We start from the raw sequence: 27,398 nt of genomic DNA, 5'->3' as shown, positions 1-27,398 counted from the left end.
ACCTCCCTTCCTCGGTTAATCTTCTGATGAAACCTTTATTTATGCCTTTGTGACCAGACTCTATGGCCAGCTTCACCATGGCCACAAAATGGATGGTAGTGGGTCAGCCTCCCGTTATATATGCCACCATTCTATCTCTTTATTGAATTCAACAGAAGGGAAAATCGGATAGGGTGTAAACAGGCCTCCACATTGTTCTCTCCTCCTCTTTACATTCCTTTACACCACATCCTCCCCATGACTCTGCCTTGTACCAATTATTCCCCCTGCCAACCCCCAAACCCTGCATGATCTGAATGCAGTACTTGGTTTTGACTTCACATATGTAATACCATGACAGTTTTATGTGTGTTAAATAATTGCTAAATGACAAAACCATGAGGAAACTGTAATTCTGATAATTGAAAAATGCCATAATTTCCTATGCAAATTATTTTTAATGAATAAATATATTTTTAATGAATTAATATATGGTTAACCTGCAATCTTGTGACTCATGGTATGCTCCTACATAGAATTTATTAATCATTAAAAGTATTTAATTGGTTGTAAAAAGCTTGATATGTCCTGAAACTCTGAAAGGTGCTATATTACTAGAATTACACAGAAATTACAGCACAGAAACAGGCTTTTCAGCCCAATTGGCCCAAACTGGAGTTTATGTTCCACACAAACCTTCTCCCACCTGACTTTATTTGACTCGACCAAAATATTCTCCTATTCCTTTCTCTCTCATGTACGTATCAAGTTTCCCCTTAAAGGCATTTCTACTATTTGTCTCAACCACTCCATTTGATAGTAAGTTCCAGGGTAAAGAAGTTTCGCCTGAATTCCCTTTTGGATTTATTAGTGATTATCTTATATGAATGACACCTGCACCAGGATTTTCGCTCCGTAGTCGGATAGCAGGAGTCAGGAAATCTCCCGGCTCACCATGCCTGCCTTGGGAGAAACTCACCTGAATGGTGAGGACCCTCATTCCAAGGGGTGGGTGTGGGATGGAGCCAAGCCCGCTGCCCCTGGAAGTAGTAGAGATGTGAAGGTGAGCCCTGTGTAGGGAACATGTCTTGGGCAGACTATAAAAGGTGAACTTGTTAGGAGTCCCTGCTGTGAGGCAGGAAGTTCATGGAAGTGCTGTTGGGCATGAGAGAAGTCCATCACCGGTCAGGTGAGCACTAACTGCAACTGGTTGCCGACACTGAGACAGATGACCCATTATTGGCCCTACATAAGAAAATGTAGAGATTGCATATTCACCTTATAATGAAGGAGCAAATTCCAGTAAGTTAAGATTAGCAAAGCTTCACAAGACACAGCCATGGCAATGGCAGCATCAGCTGCTCCTGACACTCTACATTAACTCAGAATAACACAGTGACTTGGATGATTGCTAGACACCACATGTAGAACCTTTGTCCTTCTACCCACTCTTTATCCACCCATTTCCCAGAGTGCGGCCATGCAATTGAGCCTTGCCCATGATCCTCTCAGCAGTACACTGTCATGGCAGACTAGTGTGACTCGGAGGGAGCCAGCCAGAAGGGTACTTTGCCCTTGAGAGCACAATATACCAGCTTTGAGTGGAACAGATGTGATTCATGCAGTGCACCCCCCAACATCAGGCATTGCTGAACTAGAGAACATGGTTCTTGTGTGTAAGCAGACATAGGTAATGTGTGGTACCAATCAAAGCTGGAAGCCTTACATGCCCACGAGCTTTTTTCATTTTCATGCCAAAACCTCGCAGAGCAGGCCAGCTGATGAAGGAGCAGGAGAGATGGTGCCCTGGTTCAGTGACCTCCATATCCTGATGGAGGAGGTCCAGGAAAGAAAGGATACGGTATACCCTACAGGACGGTGGAACCCAGCTTTCCATTAGCAAGCAGGCATGGCAGGAGATTGCCTCCACTGTGAGTGCAGCATGGGCATATGCAAAATCCTGGATCAAATGTCAGAAGAATTTCCAATATCTGCTGTGCTCTGGCAAGGTGAGTTTTTCGGCAGAAGCACACAGAGGTCCCTCTGATATCTGACATCTGAATGCTGCACCTGTGGTGCCAGACTTAGCACATATAAGTGTCCATGCTAAAGGAGAGGTATGTCCAATGCTCTCAGGTAGGTTCATGGAGTTATGGGGTGAAATTAGAATGGCCACTGTGGTGCACTGCTACATTGAAGAGCTTTGTCCATGGCTGACATCACTCTTTATATTGTTTTTGAAGGACAAGAGGGCCCATAATGCCAGGGAGAAAGCCTAGACTGGGGGAGGGTCCATGAGGTTATGGGCTATTCATAAAGTGAAGGAGCCAGCCATGGAGGTAGCCAGGGTGCCATCGCAGTTAATTGTCAGGGATGGAAAATTGTCTGTTGCAGGTGCTAAATGAGGTGTTTGGAACATGGTGGTAATTCTATTGGTGCACTATGCAGAAGGGGATGTTGGTATGAGGAAGAGTGCAAATCTTGGGTTGCATGATAAGGGCACTGCCATTATGGTTAAAGGCAATAGCATGTATCCGAGCATGCTTTCAGCATGTCGAGGGCCAAATCTCATTGCCTCCTTTTGTGTTTCACACAGGTCCCCACAGCATTCACAAGGCACTCTCCCTGAACTGCCTTATCCTTCGGGCATCAGGAGGACTAAGAACTGTCCAAGGGTGCACCGTTACATCTGACCAGCCCACACTCCACCAACATTGTATCACATTGGAGGGATGTAGCGCATGGTGAAAGGCACCACACCAGAGTGCAAGAGGAGGGATATTTGAGTCAGAAACCTCTGTGCCCCCTCGGAAGGGGGAGGCCAGTCACAATGATGCTTCAGTAGGTGTTGAGGAGTCACCTTATGGGGTACTTGGAGCAGCAGCTGCATAAGTGTGAACAACTGGTGGAGTTCCCTGAGGAAATGTGAGCTCATGCACTTCGAGTGGAGGAGTTCATTGCGGTGATGAGCTCTACCTTTTCTCAAGGGCTCGACCACATGAATTCCAAACATGACAGAATAGCCAATCTCATGAGCGACACATGCAGCATCGCTCTGAGCGTATTCAAGAGCTGTATACGAGTATATAAAGTATATGTTCTGTCTACAAGTATATAAAAGGAAAGAGAGTAGCTAGTGTGAATGTTGGTCCCTTGGAGGATGAGACCGGGGAGTTAATAATGAGGAACACGGAAATGGCAGAGACGCTTAATCAATATTTTGCCTCAGTTTTCACAGTGGAGGGCACGAGCACCACCCCAATAGTAACAGGTAGTGCAGAGGGTATAGAGAAGGAGGAACTTAGAACAATCACCATCACTAGAGGAAAAACTACTGAGCAAACTATTGGGATTAAAGGGTGACAAGCTCCAGGGACCTGATGGCCTACATCCCAGGGTCTTAAAGGAAGTGCAGTGGAGATAGTGGATGCATTGGCTATAATATTCCAAAATTCCCTGGATTCTGGAAAGGTTCCAGTGGATTGAAAAAATGCTAATATAACGCCCTTTTAAAATAGGGGCGGGGGGGTGGAGGCAGAAAGTAGGAAACTATAGACCAGTTAATTTAACATCTGTCGTTGGGAAATTGTAGGAATCCATTATTAAGGAAGTAGTAATGGGGCATTTGCAAAGTCAAAATGCAATCTATCAGAGTCAGCATGGCTTTATGAAGAGTAAATCGTGTTTGACTAATTTGCTAGAGTTCTTTGAAGATGTGACAAGCAAAGTGGATAATGGGGATCCTGTAGATGTAATATATCTGGACTTTCAGAAGGCCTTTGATAAGGTGCCACACAAAAGATTAATACACAAGATAAGATCACACGGAGTTAGGGGTAATATATTAGCTTGGATAGAGGATTGGCTAACTAACAGAAAGCAGAGAGTCGGGATAAATGGGTCTTTTTCTGGATGGAAAGCTGTAACTAGTGGGGTGTCACAGGGTTCGGTCCTTGGGCCACAACTATTTACAAACTATATTAATGATTGGATTCAGGGTTAGAAGGTACTACAGCTAAATTTGCAGATGACACCAAAATAGATGGGAAAGTAAGTTGCAATGAAGAAATAAGAAATTTACAAATGGATATGGACAGGTTAGATGAATGGGCCAAAATGTGGCAGATGGAGTGGATAAGTGTGAGGTTAACCATTTTGGTCGGAAGAATAAAAAGGCGACTCATTATTTAAATGGAGAGAAACTTCAGTGCAGAGGGATCTGGGTGTCCTCGTGCATGAATCGCTGAAAGCTAGTATGCAGGTACAGCAGGTAATAAGGAAGGTAATTGGAATTTTGGCATTTATTGCTAAAGAAATAGAGTTTAAAAATAGGGAAGTGTTGTTGCAACTGTGCAAGGCATTGGTGAGACTGCACCTGGAGTACTGTGCACAGTTTTGGCCCCCTTGCTTGAGGAAGAATGTAGTTGCACTGGAGGCGGTTCAGAGGAGGTTCACTAGATTGATTCCAGAGATGCGGGACTTGTCTTATGAGGAGAGATTGAGCAATTTAGGCCTATACTCACTAGAGTTCAGAAGGATGAGAGGAGATCTAATTGACCTATACAAGATGCTAAAGGGGATAGACAAAGTAGAGTAGATGTGGACTGGATGTTTCCCCTTCTGGGGCATTCTAGAACGAGAGGCCATAGTTTTAGGCTAAGGGGTGGTAGATTTAAATCAGAGATGAGGAGGAATTACTTTTCTCAAAGGGTCGTGAATCTGTAGAATTCACTACCTCATAGTGCAGTGGATGCCGGGACGCTGAATAAATTTAAGGAGGAGATAGACAGATTTTTAATTAGTAATGGGTTGAAAGGTTATGGGGAGAGGGTGGGAAATTGGAGTTGAGGTCGAAATGAGATCAGCCATGATCGTATTGAATGGCAGGGCAGGCTCGAGGGGCTGAATTGCCTACTCCTGCTCCTAGTTCTTATGTTCTTATGTATGACACCCTGCAAAGAGTTCAAGACTGACTCATTAGCAGAGCAGTCCATTCAGATTATGAACACTGATCTCCAGGGAATACATGAGGAATTGCTTACCCATACCCAGCACAATGGTGGCTGGAATTGACAACTCTCCACCCAGCAGTCAGCTGCAGCTAACCTGCCTGAACACCAGCCCTGGATATTGGCAAGGAGGATGAGGGCTCTGAGAGCATTTTAGCTCCCTCATCTTCTGCTTCCCCAGCCTCTCTGTCAGACCCCTTGTCTGCGGTGCATGTCTAAGTGATAACGGCTGCCCCTGCAGAAATGCAGAGCCCACAGCTCAGGTAGGACCCAACGGGTTACTACATGATTGGGAGGGATACCATACTTCTCAATGCCATATAGCAGGAGAGGTGAGCAGCCTGCTTTCACCGATTCCAAGGCAACCCCGGGGGGTGGGGGCACAACGTAGGAGTGTTCATGAGTGCAGGACGCTGCAGCGACTCGAGCACTGATGGGTTCTCCATGGTGTAATTTAGGAACACTGTTAATGTTGTAAATGCACATACTTTGTGTGATGGATGTGTTGGTCTGTCCTGGTACACTAATACCCTCAATTAGCATCTTAACAGAAAGCACTGGAGACTGCAGCCAGAAGTCCATCTCTGTTCCTGCACCCTCTTAAGATTGTACCCTTTATTTCATATTGCCTCTCTGTGTTCTTTCTAACAAAATGCATCATTTCCCATTTTTCTGCATTAAACTTGGTCTGTCATGTGTCCACCTATTGTATCAAACTGTCTATATTCTCTTGAATTCTTTCGCTATCTTTCTAACAATTCACAATACTTCCAAGTTTTGTCTCAACTGCAAATTTTGAAATTGTGCCCCTTTAACCCAAGACTAAGTCATTCATATATATCAAGAAAAGCAATGGCCCTAGTACCAACTCTACTGTATAACTTTCTCCAGTCCAAATAATAACTGTTCACCATTACTCTCTGTTTCCTGATATTTAGCCAACGTTGTGTTCATACTGCTACTGTCCCTTTTATTCCATGGGCTTCAACTTTGCTGACAAGCCTGTTATATCAAGTACCTTTTGGAAGTCCATGTGTATCACATGAACCACATTACCCTCATCACCCTCTCTATTACCTCATCAAAAAAACTCAATCTGGTTAGTTAAACACAATTTGCCCCAAACAAATCCATGCTGTCTTTCCTTAACTAATTCACACTTGTCCATATGATGGTCAATTTTGTCTTGGATTATCATTTTTAAAAGCTTTCCCACTACCGATGTTAAACTGACTGAGTTGCTAGGTTTATCCTTGCACCATTTTTTTTGGAAGAACGGTGTAACATTTGCAATTCTCCAATCCTCTGGCACCACCCCCATATCTAAGGAAAATTGTTAGAATATGGCTAGTACTTCCATAATTTCCACTCTACTTCCCTCAGCATCCTTGGATGCATTTGATCCAATCAAGGTGACTTATCAACTTTGAGTAAAGTCAGACTTTCAAATATTCCCTGTTTATCAATTTTTAGCCCATCTAATATCTTAACCACCTCCTTTTTCACTAATGCCTTGGCAGCATGTTCCTTGGTAAAGAGATGCAAAGTAATCAGTTAGGACCTCAGCAATGCCCTCTGTTTCCATGCATAGATCCCCTTTTTGGTTCCTAATCAGCCACACTCATCACTTTGCTATCTTTTTACTATCCATAAGCCAATAGAAGACTCCTGGATTCCATTTTATGTTCACTGCCAGTTTCTTCTCATCCTCTCTCTTTGCCTCTCATATTTAATTTTTCACTTCCCCTCTATACTTTCCTTCTTCAGTCTGGTGCTCACTTGTATTACCTGTCATAAGCACCATTTTTTTTGCTTCACCTTACTCCCTATCTCTTTCATCATCCAGAGAGCTCTGGATTTGGTTATACTACCTTCCAACTCAAATCTGAACCATTCCCTCTTTAAAGGCAGCCCATTGTACCTTTACACTGCACATTCATATGGTAACATCCCTTGGCATAATTTAATGCAGTTAGGAACAAAGTAGAGACAGAACCTTAAAATAAATGTCGATAATGTCAAAACACATTTTTCTGCATGTTGAGTTAATGTTTGTGGAAAAATGATGAAGATTGAATACGGATCTGTGGGTAAATCTTTGTGGAGGTCCTCCCATTGGTCTGTTGCAATTTTGGCGGAAAAACCATGAAAACCTCTCAAAAAGAGCGTAAACTGCATTGGTACATTTATTCAAGGATTTCCATGATTCTTCCAGCAAAGTTACACCAGATGAGCAGAAGAACCCCCACAGAAATTCAGCCCACTAATCATTGTACACAATGCATCGTTGGTGTAAATATTTCACTGTGTGAACAATGTGAAAGTGATTAATTGGGCTTTTGCTTGCAAAACCAAAGTGAAGCACCAAAACCAAAAGAGTAGGCAACATTGTGGTGAACGCTGGATACATTGTGTGTTAAATTGGAACATTTTTGAATTTTAAAAGGTTCCTTTAGCTAGCCTAACTATTGCAAATTTAAACTGAGTATCTACCAGCAGTAGTTTGGAAATGAAGCAAATAGGCAACGAGTTTCAAGGGAGGATGATCCAACTTGATTTATTTTGATTTCACACTAAAACCTAGTCAAGTCAAAATTTTTTGGCTACTAGCACAGAAGTTGTAAAATAAAATAATTTCAGGTTTATAAATGTAATTGTGACACCCATTAAAGGAACATTGGGCTGGGTTTTTGTGGAGCAGGGGAGACTCCGTGGAACTTTAAAAATGGCAGACTGGATCCAATTCCAGGATTCCTGAACCATTCCCAGCACATCTCAATTTTCACCAGTGCGGGAGAAAAGTGTGGGCAGCTAACTCGTACCCTGAATTCCGGACCTGGCCAGCTCCATTGCAGGGGTAGGCATCTCTTAGCAATTTTCATTGAGTTGGGACAGCTTCTCAAGGACTTGTGCTAGATGGCCCCACAAGGGGTCATGAACCATAGTCTGGACGAAAGAACCTTTTGAAAGATAACTTCAAAAAGTCTTACCCGTATCCCCCCATGCCAACCCATGCCCCTTTACCCACCCCCAATGCATTGTGCATTATGCATTCTTGGCTGAGAGCCCAGATTTCCATTAGTTTATTGAAACAGGTGCACACAAGGGAAAACATTTCTTGATTGACAGCAGTTTTTAGTTCTATTTTGTCAATGACTCAATGTTTATTCACGCAAGATAAAGAAGTGTCAAATACTTAAAGTTTCTGCTATTGATACTTTAAAGGTCTGATTGATTGACACTTTTATAGGGTTGTAGTAACAGCAGTTTTTAAAGGAAGTTATGATGGCTTTTTTTGAGCGTTTCCACACATGCCATTATTACATAGGGTTCATTGATTCTGTGCAGAGTGTATAGTGGGTGAATGGCCATGGAACTGCTATGAGCTGGCATTGAGCTTGAGGGGCCATTGGCATGGCTGGAGGGGCATGGGTTGACATGGATGGTATGAGGAGCTGTAGGGTTTGGGCGGAAGGGCATGGGTTGGCATGGAGGGTATGAGAGGCCATTGCATTGGGTGGAAGGGCATAGGTTGGCAGAGTTAGCATGGATGGGACATGGGGAGTGGGTGCAGGGGCAGAGGGTGGTGAGAGGGCTGGTGCCTAATATTGAAGGAAACAATTGCAACTGTTAAGGATCTGACCCAGTTAATGAAAGGGTTAAAATTTTAATTCAGCTAAATCTCAGCTAAAAATCCTTTGCAAAAAGCAGAGACACACAACATCACACACACCCACACACACATCAATTTCACCCAGATACACAGATGCTAAGGCCTGTAAAAGGCTTTTTCCAGATGGGCCTTGAGAAACTGCACCTGCTTTTTTAGAAAAAGAAACATGTTTTGAACCCATCAAGAATTCTCTTAAACAAAAGAGCCTCAGAAATATAACAGATAATATGTTATTCTAAGAGCAACAGATTTTCTTTAAAATAGACTGTTAGATAAACATTGGGGTCAGATTGGCGTGACCATCAATGAGTCAAGACCTTAGATAGGTTTCCTCATAACTGAGACAACAGAAAACTACGCTTTATACTTTTGATTGTAAGTATAAACTAGTTGTTATTTCTCTGAATATCCTACATTTATTTTTAAGTGGATTTGTATTTCCTATATATTTACTTTTAGGAAGATTAGTTTGTGATTTACTTTACACTCTGTAATATTGTAACCATTAAAATGTAATCCAAGATTCAAGATTATAATAAAATATTATTAAGTAACCATTATAAAATGTTATAGTTTCACTTTGTAAATCTCAGTGCCCTAAATTTTCTAAAATTCTTCCATGAAGGATTTTGTTCTGAAAGAGGTTGACTCTTCAGAGAGTTCTTTCTGTTATAATATACCATTTATATTTTATTCTAAGATATCTTTGTTTAGTTTAAATACTCCTGGGAGGGAGTTATTTTAAGGGCATGTCTATAACTAGTGTAGCTGACTAAGCTCTTATGATGATTTTAAATCTCCCTCAGTTGAGGATTAAGACTGGCAATAAGTTTTTGAGTGAATAAATTTACCTTGCCGATTATAAAGATACCAGAACCCTATCAGAACATCGTTCCAGAGAGCCAAGGCAGGTCTTTTAACCAGCTTTCCTTGGCCCTCGGCAGTCCCTGTGGCCACCCTCAAACTGTTTCCGGGGGTGGCAGGTTTGACTCCAGCATACACCTCCTCCCCTCTGGAATGAAAATCACACTTTCTGAGGCACATTTTCCCAAAGCAGGTGTGCTGAGCCAGGAAATTTTTGGACTCCAGCTACCTATTTCTACCATGAAAATCCAGCCCATCATGTTGGATAGGGATTCTAAATGTTTCTTTATTGGGCCTGAAATAGTAAACGCCTTTCAAGACAGTGATGGGACTGTTATTCAGATCTTCTCAGATGCTAGAAATAATTTAAATCATAATAACGATATGCTGAGTAAGAACTGGGGACTTCTTCAAAAACATTTGGCCTCCACCTCAAAAAAACAATCTAGACACCACCCTAGGGATTTTAGTTGACAGTTCAACTCAGAGGAATGTATCTTCTTAGGCATTGCCAACAGGTTAAATTTAAAAGCTTTGTAAAGTAATCTAAAATTCTGTAGAACTTTGCTTTTGTTAATTCAGGAAGTACCTTTTAAGTAAGTGTAATGCTTATCTACTGCATTTATTTTATTTTTTCCGTGTTTTTTGTTGGATTGGAAGTCCTACTGGTCATTTAGTCTGAACTATATGGTTTAACAGTTTGTTTCTTTTCTGCCTGTTGAAAAGATCAGAAAGAAAGGCTTGTATTTATATAGTTCCTTTCATAATCAAAGGATGCCCCAAAGTACTTCATAGCCAATGAAGTACTTTTGAAGTTTAGCCACTGTTGTAATGTGGAAAATGCCGTAATCTATTTGCGCACAGTAAGCTCCCACAAACAGCAATGCAATAATGGCCAGATAATCTGTTTTGGTGATGTTGATTGAAGGATAAATATGGGCCAAGACACTGGATCTCTTTTTTAAAATAGTGCCATGGGGACCTTTCACATCCACCTGAGAGGATAGAGGGGGTCTCAGTTTAACATTTCATCCAAAAGAATGCACTGGAGCATCAGCTTTGATCATTGTGCTCAAGTCCTAGATTAAGACTTGAATCCACAACCTTCTATTTCCGGGGTAAGAGTGCTATCAACTGATCCACAGCTGCCAGATCAGCAGGGACTGGGTATTTTGTATGCTACTCTGGTGTGAAATATCTTATTAAAAACATACTTATTAATCTTTCAGCACACTAATTAAGTCACTCAGTGCTTAAGGCAATACATTTTAGTTCACAGGAAACAGAGGTCTGTCTATAAAAAGTAATTTGTTGATGTGAACATTAGTAAAGAATTGGAGATATCGAAACATTAACAGATGTAAGTCAGAAAGTAACGATAAGGTGAGGCTAGTCTTTCATTTTTAAAGGATGAAGGTTGTTTTTAAAAAAAAATTATTGAGCAATGCAATACATTCTATGGTTTGAGCTGCTAAGAAAAGATTTTTCTGTGATAAACAAAGGTGAGGGATGTGCTAAGATAGGGTATCAGCCACAGCCACTCCAATGTCAAATATAATACAAGTAGATTAAAAAAATAAAGCTCCTTCTAGTCAACCCCCAAAATATGGTTTCAGTCCATCATCCTCAGAAGAGTACCTTCTACTGCACCATGTTTATCGATTTCTAAGACCACCGTCCTGTGGCTTCTCTCAGTGAGATGATCAAATTAGCGCCAAATTGGGGACCATTTAGTATTGTACCCATATGCCTGCATAGTTCAAGACTGTTCATACTCATTGTGTATGGGGTCTTGGCACTTGGGAGTACCTTTGTCCCATAAATCTGCCCCGGATTCTGTAGTATAAGGGTCTGGCACGTATAGAGTTAATGTGGGACAGAAACAGTACCACCCACGCAGTGATGCAAGAAGGCACATAACCCAGAGCCAGGGTCAACGTGGCGTTGAGCAGAAACGTGTGTAGACCTAAGCATGGAGACAGCTCCTAGCTTGTACCCTTTCATGTACATGTGTTAGTAGTTCTAGTAGTTGATAAAGACTTAGTTAACCTACAGAAGTCTGCGGAGACTTATTTAACACACATCGTTTTGTAACCAACACCCTCCCAACATGGTGACAGTAAAATGCAGAGACAAGCCAAAATGCTGAAAGAGAGAAAAATTCAACAAAGCATTCTAACCTGAAAAGAAGCTCCTAAAGAAGCAGATACGCAGAGGAAAAATTGCTAGAAAATGCTCCAGAGAAAGACCTGAAAACTGAAGGCAGAGATTTAAAATTCCTTACTGCAGCACAAGCCTCCATTGAATCATTTTCGAAGCCCAGCTTCAGGGTGCAGAGTCAACAGAGCTTGCAAAGGTGAGCTAAATCTTTTAAAATTCCAGGCTGCTGCAAGTCCTGAGATATCTTAAAAGCAATTCCATGTCAGAAGTGCCATTTGAAAGAAAGCCGTTGCTAAAACCTGATCCCTGAGTCAGAGCTTGAACATATGGCATTTGTGCTTATCAGATAGGAAAAAGAGAACAAATTAATGAAATATTTTGGGAATATTGCAACTGCCCATTCAGAAGAAAAAATAAGCAGAACCTCCAATTCACTGACTCGACAGTTTACAAAGTAAACAGCTGAATAAAAGGAAATCGGCGGAGCCGGTCCAGGCCACCATTGTTAATTTTTTTTTTTCCCCAAGAAGAGCGTCATTGGCATTTTGCGGAGCCTGCCAAAAGCGGGAAGCAAGGGAAATCCCTTTGTCTCTGAGCGAATGGCAACACCATCTTGACATTCAAAAAGCTCTTAAAGCTGCACATGCATTTCTAAATATTTTTTAACATGGATCACAATTCCACACTTCCAAGTCAATTTGGACTAATCCAAGGCCCAGACCAATCACAAACTTTGTGTCTTTGGAGGAAAAGATTCTTAAGATACAGCATTGCTTCAGATTTAAATAAGTCAGAAGAAGAGCAGATGAACACGCTCCTTTACTTGATAGGCCCGATTACAGATGATACAATTGTAAGACAGAGAATTAATGAATCAACAGCAAAATTTGAAGAAGTACTGGAATCATTCAACATTTATTTCAATCTAAGAAGCAATAAAATACTCAAAGTAAAGAGTCCAACTGGCAGGAGAGCCAGTTGATTCATTCAATGATCTGTACAGGATGGCAGAAGATTGTGATTACGGAGATTTAATGTCTGAACTCATCAGAGACAGAATAATGGTATGAGTAACAGATGATGCGCTGCCTGACCTCCCACAAGCAAAGGAAGATCTGACCCTGGAGAAGGCAATCCAGATAGTTTGACAGTAAGAACCCTGAGCAGCACAGGACAATCTTAAGGGGACAGAATAAAACATGGTGCAGAAGCTAATCCTCAGTCCAGCTTGGACACTAAGTCAGGGAGAGCAATTCCCAAACCGGCCTGCAGAGCGACTGTGCCAGCGCTGTGGAGCGAAGTGCCCTCTTGGGCAAGGTCAATGTCCTGCAAGTGCAGCCCAATGCTTCCCATGCAATAGGATTGGACACTATGGTAAACTGTGCAAGGCAAGAGCTCTGAAAAGGCACGGAAGGCCCAAAGATGATCTACGAGGTCAGGACTGCGAACCCAGAAGGCACACAGTCATGTTTCTTGGGTGAGGTCAAAGATCTTGGCTTCTTATTTTGGAATGCAGACATTTCAGTCAATGGCCATCTAACATTTTAAATTAGATACAAGAACCAGTGCGACAGTCCTTTCAGACAAAGAACCCTGCCTGAAAGACCTCTGACTTCAAACAATGGACACATTACTCCACAGGCCCGGAGGAATCCAACTTCCAGTCATTGGTATGATCCTGGAACCTCTGAGGTATGGTGACAACAAATCTTTGAGCTGATGTATGACATCCATAATTAGCCTTTCTCTCTCCTGAGCAGGGATGCCTGCGTAGCCTTAGATCTCCTCAAGACAGCAGGTGATATCAAGCCAACCATTGTTGTTAACTAAACAGAACTGCATGTTCCCAAGTACTCAAACTAAAAAGAGTATCCTGACTGGGAATTTAGCTCTGAGTTGTCTTCTCTCTTTGTGGAGCAGGGTTGTCCATTCTCATTACAGGCCCCAGAAAACCCTCAATGGTTAGACCAGCCAACAACTGAGGAGGTAACTATGATACCTCCTGTGGAAGAGGTGAAAAAGAGTGATCAGCAATCTGAGAAATCTCTACCTCTGGCCCCAACAATACAGTTAACCTACAGAAGACTCCAGAGACTTCATTAAGCCGTGGAGCAGCAGGTCAACACTGCAACCACAGTGCATATGCTGCAATTCCCAGTCAGCATGCCAAAGTCACGAGATGCTGGAAACTGGTAGCAGCCCTCCATGGCTGACCACAAAAAAGCAGAGGTGAGCGTATCACTAAACCTTCTTCTCGCCACAGGAATGCTCTTCCTCAGCCACAGAGGACATTGGGATGACCCACACAACAATGGATAAAGCAAAAGAAGTGACAAGGGGATGAACACAGTTTTCACCTACCCCTCAAGACACGAGTTAGAGTAGCAGCAACCACCGATCAACGCAACAGTCGGACTGACCAAGTGCTGTTCAACATGAAGGAATGGAAGAAAAGAATGAAAGCATACCCAGATGCCAGCTCAACCTTCAGATCAACAGGAAGAACCAGCAGCAACAGAGCCTACCACTCCTCTAACAGAACTACAATCGAGAAGGGTTAAAAGGCCTCCAGATCACCTGAACCTTTAAATTCAAGGACTTGAAGGGGGCAGATGGGGTAGTGCTAATGTGATAATTGTGCTAATGTAGTAACAACAATGCAACTATGGGACTGAGAACAATGTAAGACATGAAGTAAACTAGTATAACTCCAAATACATTGGATAAAGACGGGGGGTTGCAGTATAAGGAATGGCACACAGGGTTAATGTGGGACTGAGCAGGGTGTTGCCCACACAGTAGCGTGTAAGAACACACATGACCCAGACGCAGGGTCCCTGTGGTGTTGAGCAGAGATGTGTATAGACCTAAGCATGAAGATAGCTCCTAGCTTGTACCCTTTACTGTACATGTGTAAATAATTCTAGAGTTAATTAAGACTTAGTTAACCTACAGTAGACTCCAGAGATGACTTAGGATATGCAGTTCTGTAGCCAACATCCTCCTAATAGATTCTAATCTAGGTTGAAGAGATGAAAGGCTGATGCCATAGACAGTTCACCATATTCCCCACATTTACCTGCTTTCCACTGGGTATTATTTGATAGCAAGTAGAAGCCAGAGTCCTGATTTATATTTCACTTCCTTATCCTGTTCAATCCTGGTTAAGATCCAATACCTCAGCATAGGCAAGGAAGTAAGTGGGGTATCTCCCTGGTCTATTTAGCTAAGTACCATGCTGGAAGATGCAATTAGATGCTAAGGCATCAGGATAGCCCTATTTGGTTCCATTTTAACAGAACTGGGAAAAAGTACAAGCATAAGATTGGGTGGAAAATAAACTACATGTGGCACAAAATAAGTAAACGCTAAATTAGTTAGCTCATAATTAATGGATAGAAAATTGTAATACGTACCGGACAATGGTGCTATTATGAATGTTACTGAAATCTTCATTCATCAATTTCATCTGATAATGATAAAATGGAACAATTCGGCTGAAAATGTATTTCTGGAAACAACAAATAAGTAAATTAGACTGTAAAATAAGGGCATTAGTACAAATTATTTATAAATTTTTCAGTGGAACCTGACACTTTTAAGGCAGTTGAGCTCATGCAATCTGGTTAACAAAACATCAGTTTCATGTAAACAGGCTAAACACAAACACACACTAAAGCAAAATACTGCCAATTTTGGAAATCTGAAATAAAAACAGAAAATGCTGGAATACTCAGCAGGTCAGGTAACATGTGTGGAGAGAGAAGCAGAGTTAATGGCTGGAATTATATGTGAAGGCAGTGGCCCCACCCATCATTTGAAAAGTCAGTGATGAACCCATCTTCACTTGCCCAGGAAGTCACGGCAGTATTTTATGTCATCAGGCAGTTAACTCCCAACGCCATAGCTTCTGCCCCGATTAGGGTGGATGTTGCACCTCCAATCAAATGGCTGGCAACCCCCCAGACCTAGAACCCCCACTGGGAGTGTTAGCCACTGCTGAGACAGCAGTCAGACCCAAACGAGGAACAGCAAGAGATGCTGAATAACTAGGTAAATGAAGTGGCTTCGGTGGGGCAAATTGGGCAGGTTCTGGCAAGCAAGGGTTGCAGCGATTGGGAGGCCAAGTGGGGTGGACAAACGGGTGTGGCCTTGCCGCTGGGGGGTGGGGGGTGTGTGTGGTGCATCGACAGGAAGACTGCATCCTGAGCCCACAGTCAGGCTGCCAGGGTCTAGCTAGCAGCCTTGCCATATTGCATGGGCAATGGTGCCACTGGTAAAATATCAGCAGTGGTGGGAGGAGCCATTAATTGGCCATTTTAAGGGCCTCACTTTGCCTAAGGGCGGGCAGGCTGCTCGATATCTACCCCACCACTGGTAAAATCCCAGCAGATGTAGGTAGGGATGGGCATGGCACCCCCACCATGCCACCTGATTTTCCATCCCCTTCCCTCCATCTGCCAGCATGCTCCCAGGGGCAGTTGTGCGGGTGGGAGTGTGGGGCGGGGGAATGTAAAATTCCAGATAGATGACTTTGTGATGACAGGTCATCAACCTGAAATGATAACTTTCTTTCTCTCTCTCCATAGGTGCTGCCTGACCTGCTAAATATAGACTTATTGATCTGGATTTGGACCTCGCCCAGCTTTGTTCATGCAAAGGGTGTACTTCGTGCCTACCCACATTTGAATGGTGAGGCCTGAGGCTCTCTAGACATTGGGCCTCAGATGCCATTTCAATATTACTGAAAAAGTGCTAAAAAATCACTGTTTGGAATGCAGCAGTGCACAAGTAAGTATTGTTGGGTGTCAAGGCCTGGATTGGGGATCAGGGGTCAGGGCCTAAATGGGATACAGGGAATCAGGGGCTAGGTCAGGGTTTGGGGCGTTGGTAGGAGTATGGATTGGGGCTTGGGAAAGGGCTGGTGAGTGGGCCAGCATGTTGGGCTGTATGTCGGGTTTGGAGTTGAGCATTGGCATGAGGATTGGGGTGACGGGGCTATCAGGGTTTGGGAAGAGGCAGGTAAGGAGCATTTGGGAGTGGGAGTGGTGGTGACTGCAAAGGGACTTAAATATAGGGTCAAGAAGAGTAGGAATGCTTGCATTCAGGTAAGTTACTTATCTTCTTTGTTGCAGGCAATTCCTTTTGACTGTTTTCACTGAGTGTAGCATGTGATGATGCTGGCTGCCTTAAGGCAAACCAGCCTTGGAGATGGACCTCAAGCTGGCATTCGGTTCCTGATTGCATTTGTAAAGAATTTAATGTTCATTTCAGGCATGGGTAAAGGATGCCTGTTATTTGTCCTTACCCAATATGGTGGATGGTGCACTTCCCAACAGAAATATATGCACGCATCATGCTCACCATATTGGGGGCTTGGTAGTCCAAATAATGCCAAAAAACAGACACTGTATGCTCCAAGTTCTAGGACATTCCTGTTTGTCCATCAGAGTTGCCTGGTATAAAGGCTCTAGAGCCTTAGTCCTAAATAACCCCAACAGTTACAAATGGCTGAACCCTAATCTCCAAAGATGGGACCCTAACCTCCAAAGATGGGAGATTAAGATTGGGTGAGATGTTAAAACTTTATACATCTCAAACCCGGCACAAAATCGCCCTTCCAGGTTTAATGCAGGTGGGAGAAGGGGTGGGCAGATAACCCACTCGAAGAATGCAGGTTGGCCACTTAAATATTTTAACGAGACTGGCAGTCCCTGATTTAACCTGCACTGCAGCTTTGACTCTGTACAACTGGATTTCCCAGGCCACAGTAAACCTAACAGTTGAAGGAAGGTGTAGACAGCCTATGGGAAAAGGTATGTGCTTCTCACAGGCCCCATGCACTCCTGTCAACAGACACAACCCTCCCATATATCCTCTCCCCTAACCCTCCTGGATCGATGATCAGACCCCCCCACCAGAGTTGGGTATTGAATGACCATGGGATTGCCCCTCCCAGGGTCAGAAGTTGAACCTCTTCCCCCCCCACCCACCACCATTAATTGTATATTAATAGAGTATTTAATTGCATTCAGGTAGTGGATAATTAACTAGGGATTCACTTGTGCGCCAATATATAGGAGCAGATTGAAACTGTGGTTATCGAGTTTGGACGTGCATATTTGTAACGTGCTTCTCTGTATGTAGAAGCTTATCAAGTAAAGATTAGGCTCTAGTTCAATCCTTCACTGCCTGGCTATCTAGAGTGTGACACGTCCACCATGTTTCCAGTTGCAGCAGCAGTCACCCTACTTGCAGCTCTGACCTCCATTACTCCCTGCCTGACTGGAACCCAAGGCTGTCAATCAGCTGACTTTTGGGCAAGAAACCTGTCAAGGCAAAGCTTTTCACGCTGAGAGATAAAAATTAAAGCATGCGAGGAAACCCAAACTTCTGGATTCTCTGACAGCAACTCCACCCCACCCCTGCCTAGGCAGTGTGCCCCTGTCAAGATGCAGGTCAAATACTTTAACAAAGGAAACCATAAATATTCTTTAGTCTTTTGTTCTTTGTTCAATTTGACAGTGAATTTAGACCCAATAGTAGTGGTGATCTGCCTAAGGCCAGGTCCTCTGCTCATTTCTCCATGCTTTGCAGTTTTCCTTTTATTATTCATTCATGAGATGTGGGTTTTGCTGGCTGGGCCAGCATTTATTGCCCATCCCTAGATGCCCTTGAGAAGGTGGTGGTGAGCTGCCTTCTTGAACCGCCGCAGTCAATGTGGTGTAGATACACCCACAGTGCTGTTAGGAATGGAGTTCCAGGATTTTGACCCTGCGACAGCGAAGGAACGGCGATACATTTCCAAGTCAGGATGGTGACTTGGAAGGGAACTTCCAGGTGGTGATGTTCCATCTATCTGCTGCCCTTGTCCTTCTAGGTGGTAGTGGTTGTGGGTTTGGAAAGTGGTGTCTAAGAAGCCATGGTGAATTCCTGCAGTGCATCTTGTAGATGGTACATACTGTTGCTACTGTGCATTGGTGGTGGAGGGAGTGAATGTTTGTGGATGTGGTGCCAACCAAGCGGGCTGCTTTGTCCTGGACGATGTCCAGTTTCTTGAGTGTTATGGGTGCTGCACTCAGTCTTACGCTGTCCTCTTCAGTTGCTCTAGGAAGCCTCCCATTTTCAACTGCATGTTATCTTACATCATCATTCTTTCTTCTTCTTGATCTACATCCTTCTAATCTTCCTTCAATCACTTCCTTCAGAAAGTTCTCATACCTTAAAATATGGCCAATACAACCTTGATCATATTCAATAACAATCTTTCCACCTCCACCATCCTGAGAATTTCTTTATTGCTCTTGTGTTCTCTCTAACAGACCAGTTCCCTCCTTCTCCAGGACAGCATTTCACAACTTTCTCCTCTTTGGATGTCCGCTTTTCTGAAGGTCCATGTTTCAGCCTCTTACAACAAGACATTCCAAATCACAGTCTTGATAATTCTTTTCTTAGGATCGCTACTCATTCCTATGTTGAACAATTCTTTAGACCCAATGTGGTCATGTGAAACTTCGGTGATAGTGTAAAAAAACAAGTTATGGCTCAGCTGTCCTTTAAACATCTCCCCAGGTTTCATTTCCATTAAATTCAAAAGTTAAAATCATCCCCAAAAAATTAAAGGAATAATTTATGTGGAAAATAATTTTAAATTATTACTGCAGCCGCATTGTTGCATTAAAACACAGGGTATAGGAATATATTAATACCTTATAAAGCCCAAATGTTTGGGTGGTTTGTAATACTGATCGAAGCCTCTCTAAGTGAATGAAGGCTAATAGCCATACACTGTTGTCCTGTTCCTTGGCAAGATACGTAGTTATACTCAGAGCAATTTTGATGTCAGTATATCCAAACCTGTTAGGTAGCAAAAAAAAACAGAATAATTTTGATTAAAAACCTGCAATGAACCGAACAGTTCTGGATGAAAAAGATAAAATTTAATTTTAGGAGTTTTACTGAGCATCCTCCTTCGTATCACTTATTTGACTGCTGGAGACTATTCCTATTGTTCCTAACAGTGGCCTCCTGCTGCCAAAACTCTGCATCCACCTGCCTGCCAGGCATTGGATTCTGCTGGAATCGGGCGGGAGCTGCGGGCTGGATATTAAAATGAAGCCTGAGAGTTTTGGGCCTCAACATGCAAGCTTATTGCTCACCCAGGCCCCCCTTGCATGGACTGAATTTGTCCTGACTTAAAATAGCGATCAATGTGCTCAGTTTCCACTGATGGAAACATCAAGTCTGTTTGTAACACCACTAAAAAGTGATTAACTGTGACGGGGATTGCAAATTTATTTTGATGAAGGTTGAAAATTCGGACTTATGCGGAAAATAATTTAAAATAGGGCAAAACTATCTACTTAGCAATATTGGTTGATACTCCTTCCATTCATGGTCATAAGCAACAATCCATAACATTGAGGATGTTAGAAATAAAAAAAACTCAAATATTTGTCAAGGATCAGAAAGTAAACTACACGTGCTTTAGCCCTTAACGTTCATAGTGTTTCTAATTCCTCTAAGCCTTCTATATGCAAATCCCAATAGATAGGATAGATGTTTTTTCCCGAAATTGAGTTGATTAAACTTCATTTGTAATTCGAACAAAACCGTTAAGAATATACCCAGTGTTGAGGCTCTGATCACATTTACAGATAAGAGTTTTTATACTTCTATTTTGATGCATTACTCACCATTCTAGGTCAAATGCGTCGTTGACTAACTGTACTCTGTTAGAAACTGGAATAACCTATGGAAGATGAGCTCTCAGAATTAAAGAAATTCTTAAAACAATGATTAAATTCAAAACAATGCAAATGTATCCAACAATGAATTTTTATAATTTGGGTTTTCATGTGAAGATGCATTCAATGACATTGACCGCTCACGTGAGGTCATTAGGCTTCTTCTGGCACTGCTGCCAATTCCTCAGTCCCAGACTCTGGGAGATGATCTTGCTGCCCACCTACTTCCACTCCCTTTTGAGGGTTGACCATGAAGTTTTTCTAACTCCCTGTGAGACCATAGCACCTCTCCACCTGCCCATTTGCACTACTGATGCCTCCAGTGCCACATTGATCAATCTGGAAACTTCTGCATGCCTTGTTGTTCATTTTTCAGGATTTTCCATTTGGCAAACTTTTTTCTAACTTGTCTTTAAGAAACAAAGTACCTTTAAGAAAAGCAGGCTGCCTGTATCAGTGATTGGGAAACGACATTGCCAGCACAACCTACTGTGTGCAAACCATGTCGGGAGCACTGAGAAGAGGAGACCCCTATTGGAGCATAGATTCTTGCATTTATATCATTCAAATGAGGTAGGCAAATTAATTTTGTGCCTTGGCTATCTCAATCTGAATGGTCATGGGGGGTGTTGCAAATTCTGAGCCCACAAATTGAGGCAGATGAATTTCTAGCCCTCCATGTTTTAATAACCTATTGTGTGAAAAACCACCTAATTCTTGATCTGTTCTTCTTGTGATAGTCTAGTGTTTGTGCCTCCTTGGGCTGAATTTTCCCAGCCCTGTTTTGCCAGGCTTGAAGATCAGATCTGGGGAAAGTAAGGGGAAACCACATTGGGACAACTTCCAGACACATTACCGTGACCAGGGAGCTTTCCCAGGTACTGGTTGGAAAGCAGATCAGTTGTGTACTCCATGAAGATGGGCAGCCGATTAACATTGTTGGGTCCCCAGTAAAGGGTGATTTTGTGGCCTTTCCTTTATTTTGCCAGTGCTGGAGTGGCCCCCCTGCCTCAAGCAAAAGTTGCCAACTCAATTGAGGTGACTTCCTGTGGCAGGCTGGTGGTTTTCTGAGCTGGAGGCTCCATCCTGCAAAAGGGGTGGGGGGGGGGTGTTGTTGGTGGGGGGGGGGGGGGGTGTGCCAATTAGTTTAATGAAAGGCCACAATCGTGACCGAGACCAATCCCTATTAGATCGATTCACCTACTGGTCTAGGTACCAGTTATTTGAAGATGTGCAGGCCAACAATGTTGCCTCCACGTTGAGGTGTCCTCACAGTAACTGACCTACCTCAGTAGCACCCATTTCACCCGGTGAGGCTGCTGAGGCTGAGTTCCAGACCCTCTAATTGAACCTGCAGCATAGGGAGCCTACATGCCATCCTGAACAGGAATGGTAATCACGGAGGTGGTGAATTAAAGGCAGCCTCTGGGAAGATTGCTGCACTGAACTTGTTACACTGGCAAGTGCGGGCTTGAGACCTCCATTTAGTCCCTATTGACTAGCAGCATTTGGTGGGTTGGACTTCCACCCCCAGGGTCCTTGAGTGTAATTGTGCAGGCGTAAGTGGAAGCAACAGCAGATGATCGACAGTACTGATGTCTTTTTTTTATTCTTTTATGGCGTGTGGACATCAGTAGTTTGGCCAACATTTATTGCCTGGCCCTAATTGCTCTTGAGAAGGTGGTCATAAGCTGCTGTCTTGAACTGCTGAAGTCCATGTGGCGTAGGTACACCAACACAGTGGATTATCAAGTGCTTCCTCCTGAGTATCACTCTTATTTCCATCCTACCCCACCACCTCCTGACTGCCAGCCCAATAAAAGTCTGGAATACTGACAATTGACAGATGCTTGCAATATTTATTTGGAAGGCCTTCCTTCTCCATAAATCCAATAAGCAGACAACAATCGAGCTCCGAGAGATTGCCCATGGTTTTCATAAGAAATATACCCAAGAATAGCATTTGCTGAAAAAAGCCAAATAGAATTCTGAATTTTATGTATAGTGGTATTAAATATCAAGCAAGGAAATGCTGTTGAATATGTACAAAACATAAATTGGACCACAGTTCAAATATATTCGCTGCTCAAGAATATTCTGTGTTATTCCATGTAGGGAGCTGTGAAGATTCTCAGAGACCTGCATTAAAATTTAATCAGTTTGGTTTGAAAGACAGAACCTGGGTGAAGCCCTAGGGCTGGATTTTTGCTACCGAGGCAGATAGCTAGAGTCGGGAAATTTCCCTACTCGGCAGACCCGCCTCAGTTTAAGGGGCCCTGTTAGATTCAATTTTTGCTCTGGGGAGGCGGGGGCAGGATTGAGTTGTGCTCGATTGACCCTGGAAGCAGATCCTAAGAGGCCAAGAGGGCAAGCGAGTGCTAAGGCAGGTTGGTTAGAAGGCCCTGTTCAGCTCTTAGCACTCACCCCTCACATCCCCTCACCCCAGGCTCAATTATGCCAACTCATGACCCCCACCCAGTCCTTATAGCACCATGCCAACCCGTGCATCCCATACACTCATGCCTCCTCCACAGCCACAGTACCGTCCAGTATCCACCATGGGCAAACCTCAAGTGTCATGTGAAGATGAAAGAAAAAATTCTAACAATCTAATACAGCTCTCACTCATGCACACTTGAAAGTGGAAAAAAAACTCAGTTCAAGAAACCCATTGAAAGCTTTTAAATCTCCTCAAATGGTTAATCTCTTGTAAAAACAATCTTCTAGTCATACCCCATTATCAAAAACAGATATTCCTTTAATTATAACCTCTTTAAACCATCAATGAAAGTGTGAACTCAGAATCCCCTGCTGAGCTAATTGTAGGTTTTGAAATTTGACCAAGCATTCATAATGACATAGCAATAGGCTTTGGAAAATGTCAACAAAGGTATCTATTGAAACTGCATGAACAGATAGTAATATTTTTTTCTAACCTATACTAGTTGGCCCGTCAATCAGAGATTTTTTTCCTTAACTCTCACTGACTTTCAGCCTGTTTTTTACGCATGTAAAAAGTGGGAGATTTAAAAAGCTTCAGATTATGACACTTCAATGGATCTTATCTACCCATCAAGAGTTTACATCATCTCCATCAATTCGTGACCCCCACGCTGTGGATTAAGGCCCTTGGACCACCAAAATAGTATCTGTTTGACCTCAGCACTAAGTTCAAATGGCCCTCCTGACATCTGGTTTCCTTCCTGTGAGAGAGATGCCCCGCTCCCTTCCCCCTGCCAGCAAAAACTACATTTGTCGGAAATGAGTGTGGTACTTCTGCATCTGGGTTCCTCCCACACTTTTTAAGATCTGCAAAGTATTCCCGATTCTGCAAAAATCCTGCCTTAGTATCCATCTGTCCACTCCCCCTGTGCCTACAAATATTTGTGGCATCATGGATTGTTGCAAAATGAAGCCATTATGGTCATTTTTGGATTACCTCCACCTCCAATTCATTATCAGACTGATAAGACTGCTTCCTTTCACCTGCAAAATGGCCCTGGCCTCTACCTCTCCCAACTCTCCCCTCTCTCCTCTGCTGCTCACCAATGATTTTATTAACTCAAGGTTCAAACTTTCTAACTCTGTTTGTTGGCTTCCTGGCTTTCACAAATTATAACTCGCCCAAAACGCAGCAACATTGTCACTGGCACCAAGGCTGGTACCCTTACTAGCCCTGTCTTTTCCAGGTTCTGCTGGTTTCCTGTGCCACGCTGAATGACTTAAAGATCTTGGTTCTCACCTTCAAATCCTATTTTGGGTTCACCTTAACTGACTTTAATAACAATAATAATATAGCATCTTTCTTATCGTAAAATATCCCAAGGGTTAGGGTTCAGGTTCACAAGAGGTGTATCAGACAAAATTAATTCTGAGCCACATAAGGAGATATTAGGGCAGATAACCAAGAGCTTATTCAAAGAGGTAGGTTTTAAGAAACATCTTAAAAAAGGAAAGAGTAGAAGGGAAGCAGAGAGGTTTTGAGGTTAAGGAATTCCAGACTTTAGAACTTTGGTAGCTGACAATTTTGCTGCCAATGGTGGACTAATTAAAATCAGGGATGCTCAAGAGTCATGAATTGGAGGAGCACTGATGACTCTAAGGTTTGTTAGAAGTTAAAGAGAGGTAACAAAGACACAGATGAGGGTTTTGGCAGCTGATGAACTGAGGCAGGGGCTCAGCTGGACAATATTAGAGAGGGTGGAAATGGGTGGTCTTAGTGATCGCATGGATATGTGATCGGAAGCTCAACTTGGAATCAAACCAAGGTTGCGAACAGTCTGGTGCAGCCTTAGACAATTTCCAGAAGAGGGATAGAGAGAGTGGCTAGGGAACGGAGTTTATGGTGGGGCCCAAAGACAATGGGCGGAATTTTCCTTGCCCGCTGTCGCAGGTGTCGTGGCGAGCGTGAGCGGACAATATGGCAAGGAGGTCAAAACTCGGTTTCATGATGTCGTAAAACCAGTTTGCAATTGTCCGCTCTGCCCATCAATGGCGGGCCATGTTCCCTGCTGTTGGACGTCGGGGACTTCACTATATAACATCTGCATATCATTATAAACCCAGCTCGCCAGAATCATCCCCCCACGAAGGATCGGCTGGGGAACGCTGATGTGTTTCACAACAACATATATAAGATGTACAAAACAAAAAACTACTGCGGATGCTGGTAATCCAAAACAAAAACAGAATTACCTGGAAAAACTCAGCAGGCCTGGCAGTATCGGCGGAGAAGAAAAGAGTTGAAGTTTCGAGTCCTCATGACCCTTCAACAGAACTGAGTAAAGTTAGGAGAGGGGTGAAATATAAGCTGGTTTAAGGTGGGGGGGTGGGGTGGGGGGAGAGAAGTTGGGGAGGTGCGGGTGGTTGTAGGGACAAGCAAGCAGTGATAGGAGCAGATAATCAAAAGATGTCACAGACAAAGGAACAAAGAGGTGTTAAAGGTGGTGATATTATCTAAGAGAATGTGCTAATTAAGAATGGATGGCAGGACACTCAAGGTACAGCTCTAGTGGGGGTGGGGTGGAAAGACTGACAGGGCATTACAGGTATAGATTTAAAAATAATGGAAATAGGTGGGAAAAGAAAAATCTATATAAATTATTGGAAAAAACAAAAGGGAGGGGGAAGAAACGAAAAGGGGGTGGGGATGGAGGAGGGAGTTCAAGATCTAAAGTTGTTGCATTCAATATTCAGTCCGGAAGGCTGTAAAGTGCCTAGTCGGAAGATGAGGTGCTGTTCCTCCAGTTTGCGTTGGGCTTCACTGGAACAATGCAGCAAGCCAAGGACAGACATCTGGGCAAGAGAGCAGGGTGGAGTGTTAAAATGGCAAGCGACAGGGGGGTTTGGGTCTTTCTTGCGGACAAACTGCAGGTGTTCTGCAAAATGGTCACCCAGTTTACGTTTGGTCTCTCCAATGTAGAGGAGACCGCATTGGGAGCAACGAATGCAGTAGACTAAGTTAGGGGAAATGCAAGTGAAATGCTGCTTCACTTGAAAGGAGTGTTTGGGCCCTTGGACGGTGAGGAGAGAGGAAGTGAAGGGGCAGGTGTTGCATCTTCTGCGTGGGCATGGGGAGGTGCCATAGGGGGGGTTGAGGAGTAGGGAGTGATGGAGGAGTGGACCAAGGTGTCTCGGAGGGAACGATCCCTACGGAATGCCGCCGGGGGGGTGAAGGGAAGATGTGTTTGGTGGTGGCATCATGCTGGAGTTGGCGGAAATGGCGGAGGATGATCCTTTGAATGCGGAGGCTGGTGGGGTGATAATTGAGGACAAGGGGGACCCTAACATGTTTCTGGGAAGGAGGAGAAGGCGTGAGGGCGGATGCGCGGGAGATGGGCCGGACACGGTCGAGAGCCCTGTCAACGACCGTGGGTGGAAAACCTCGGTTAAGGAAGAAGGAGGACATGTCAGAGGAACTGTTTTTGAAGGTAGCATCATCAGAACAGATGCAACGGAGGCGAAGGAACTGAGAGAATGGGACGGAGTCCTTACAGGAAGCGGGGTGTGAGGAGCTGTAGTCGAGGTAGCTGTGGGAGTCGGTAGGCTTGTAATGGATATTGGTGGACAGTCTATCACCAGAAATTGAGACAGAGAGGTCAAGGAAGGGAAGGGAAGTGTCAGAGATGGACCATGTGAAAATGATGGAGGGGTGGAGATTGGAAGCAAAATTAATAAATTTTTGCAGGTCCCGATGAGAGCATGAAGCAGCACCGAAATAATCATTGATGTACCGGAGAAAGAGTTGTGGGAGGGGGCCGGAGTAGGACTGGAACAAGGAATGTTCCACATACCCCATAAAGAGACAGGCATAGCTGGGGCCCATGTGGGTACCCATAGCCACACCTTTTATTTGGAGGACGTGAGAGGAGTTAAAGGAGAAATTGTTCAGTGTGAGAACAAGTTCAGCCAGACGGAGGAGAGTAGTGGTGGATGGGGATTGTTCGGGCCTCTGTTCAAGGAAGAAGCTAAGGGCCCTGAGACCATCCTGGTGGGGGATGGAGGTGTAGAGGGACTGGACGTCCATGGTGAAGAGGAAGCAGTTGGGGCCAGGGAACTGGAAATTGTTGATGTGACGTAAGGTGTCAGAGGAATCACGGATGTAGGTGGGAAGGGACTGGACAAGGGGAGAGAGAAGGGAGTCAAGATAACGAGAAATGAGTTCCGTGGGGCAGGAACAGGCTGACATGATCGGTCTGCCGGGACAGTTCTGTTTGTGGATTTTGGGTAGGAGGTAGAAGCGGGCCGTCCAAGGTTGGGCGACTATCAGGTTGGAAGCTGTGGGAGGAAGATCTCCAGAGGAGATGAGGTCAGTGACAGTCCTGGAAACAATGGCTTGATGTTCAGTGGTGGGGTCATGGTCCAGGGAGAGGTAGGAGGAAGTGTCTGCGAGTTGACACTCAGCCTCCACGAGGTAGTCCTCACCCCCCCACCTTAAACCAGCTTATATTTCACCCCTCTCGTAAC

The 27,398-nt window shown here is 43.7% G+C and overlaps 1 protein-coding gene across 1 annotated transcript in view; it reads right to left on the bottom strand.

The window, feature by feature from the left end:
• LOC144695613 (aminopeptidase Q-like) overlaps positions 1 to 27,398 on the bottom strand; it is a 217,140-nt gene that overhangs the window by 15,082 nt on the left and 174,660 nt on the right. The window contains exons 13-15 of the mRNA XM_078566512.1: positions 20,382 to 20,437; positions 19,395 to 19,542; positions 15,102 to 15,196 (exon numbers count right to left, since the gene is read on the bottom strand). Of these exons, the coding sequence (XP_078422638.1) occupies positions 15,102 to 15,196; positions 19,395 to 19,542; positions 20,382 to 20,437 (299 nt within the window). The remainder of the gene's footprint in view (positions 1 to 15,101; positions 15,197 to 19,394; positions 19,543 to 20,381; positions 20,438 to 27,398) is intronic.

This window comes from Cetorhinus maximus, chromosome 2 (assembly GCF_964194155.1).
Source record: "Cetorhinus maximus chromosome 2, sCetMax3.hap1.1, whole genome shotgun sequence".
In the NCBI taxonomy this organism is placed as follows: Eukaryota; Metazoa; Chordata; class Chondrichthyes; order Lamniformes; family Cetorhinidae; genus Cetorhinus; species Cetorhinus maximus.
The sequence above is the reverse complement of the archived record's forward strand: the minus strand, read 5'-3'. Positions and strand labels throughout refer to the sequence as shown.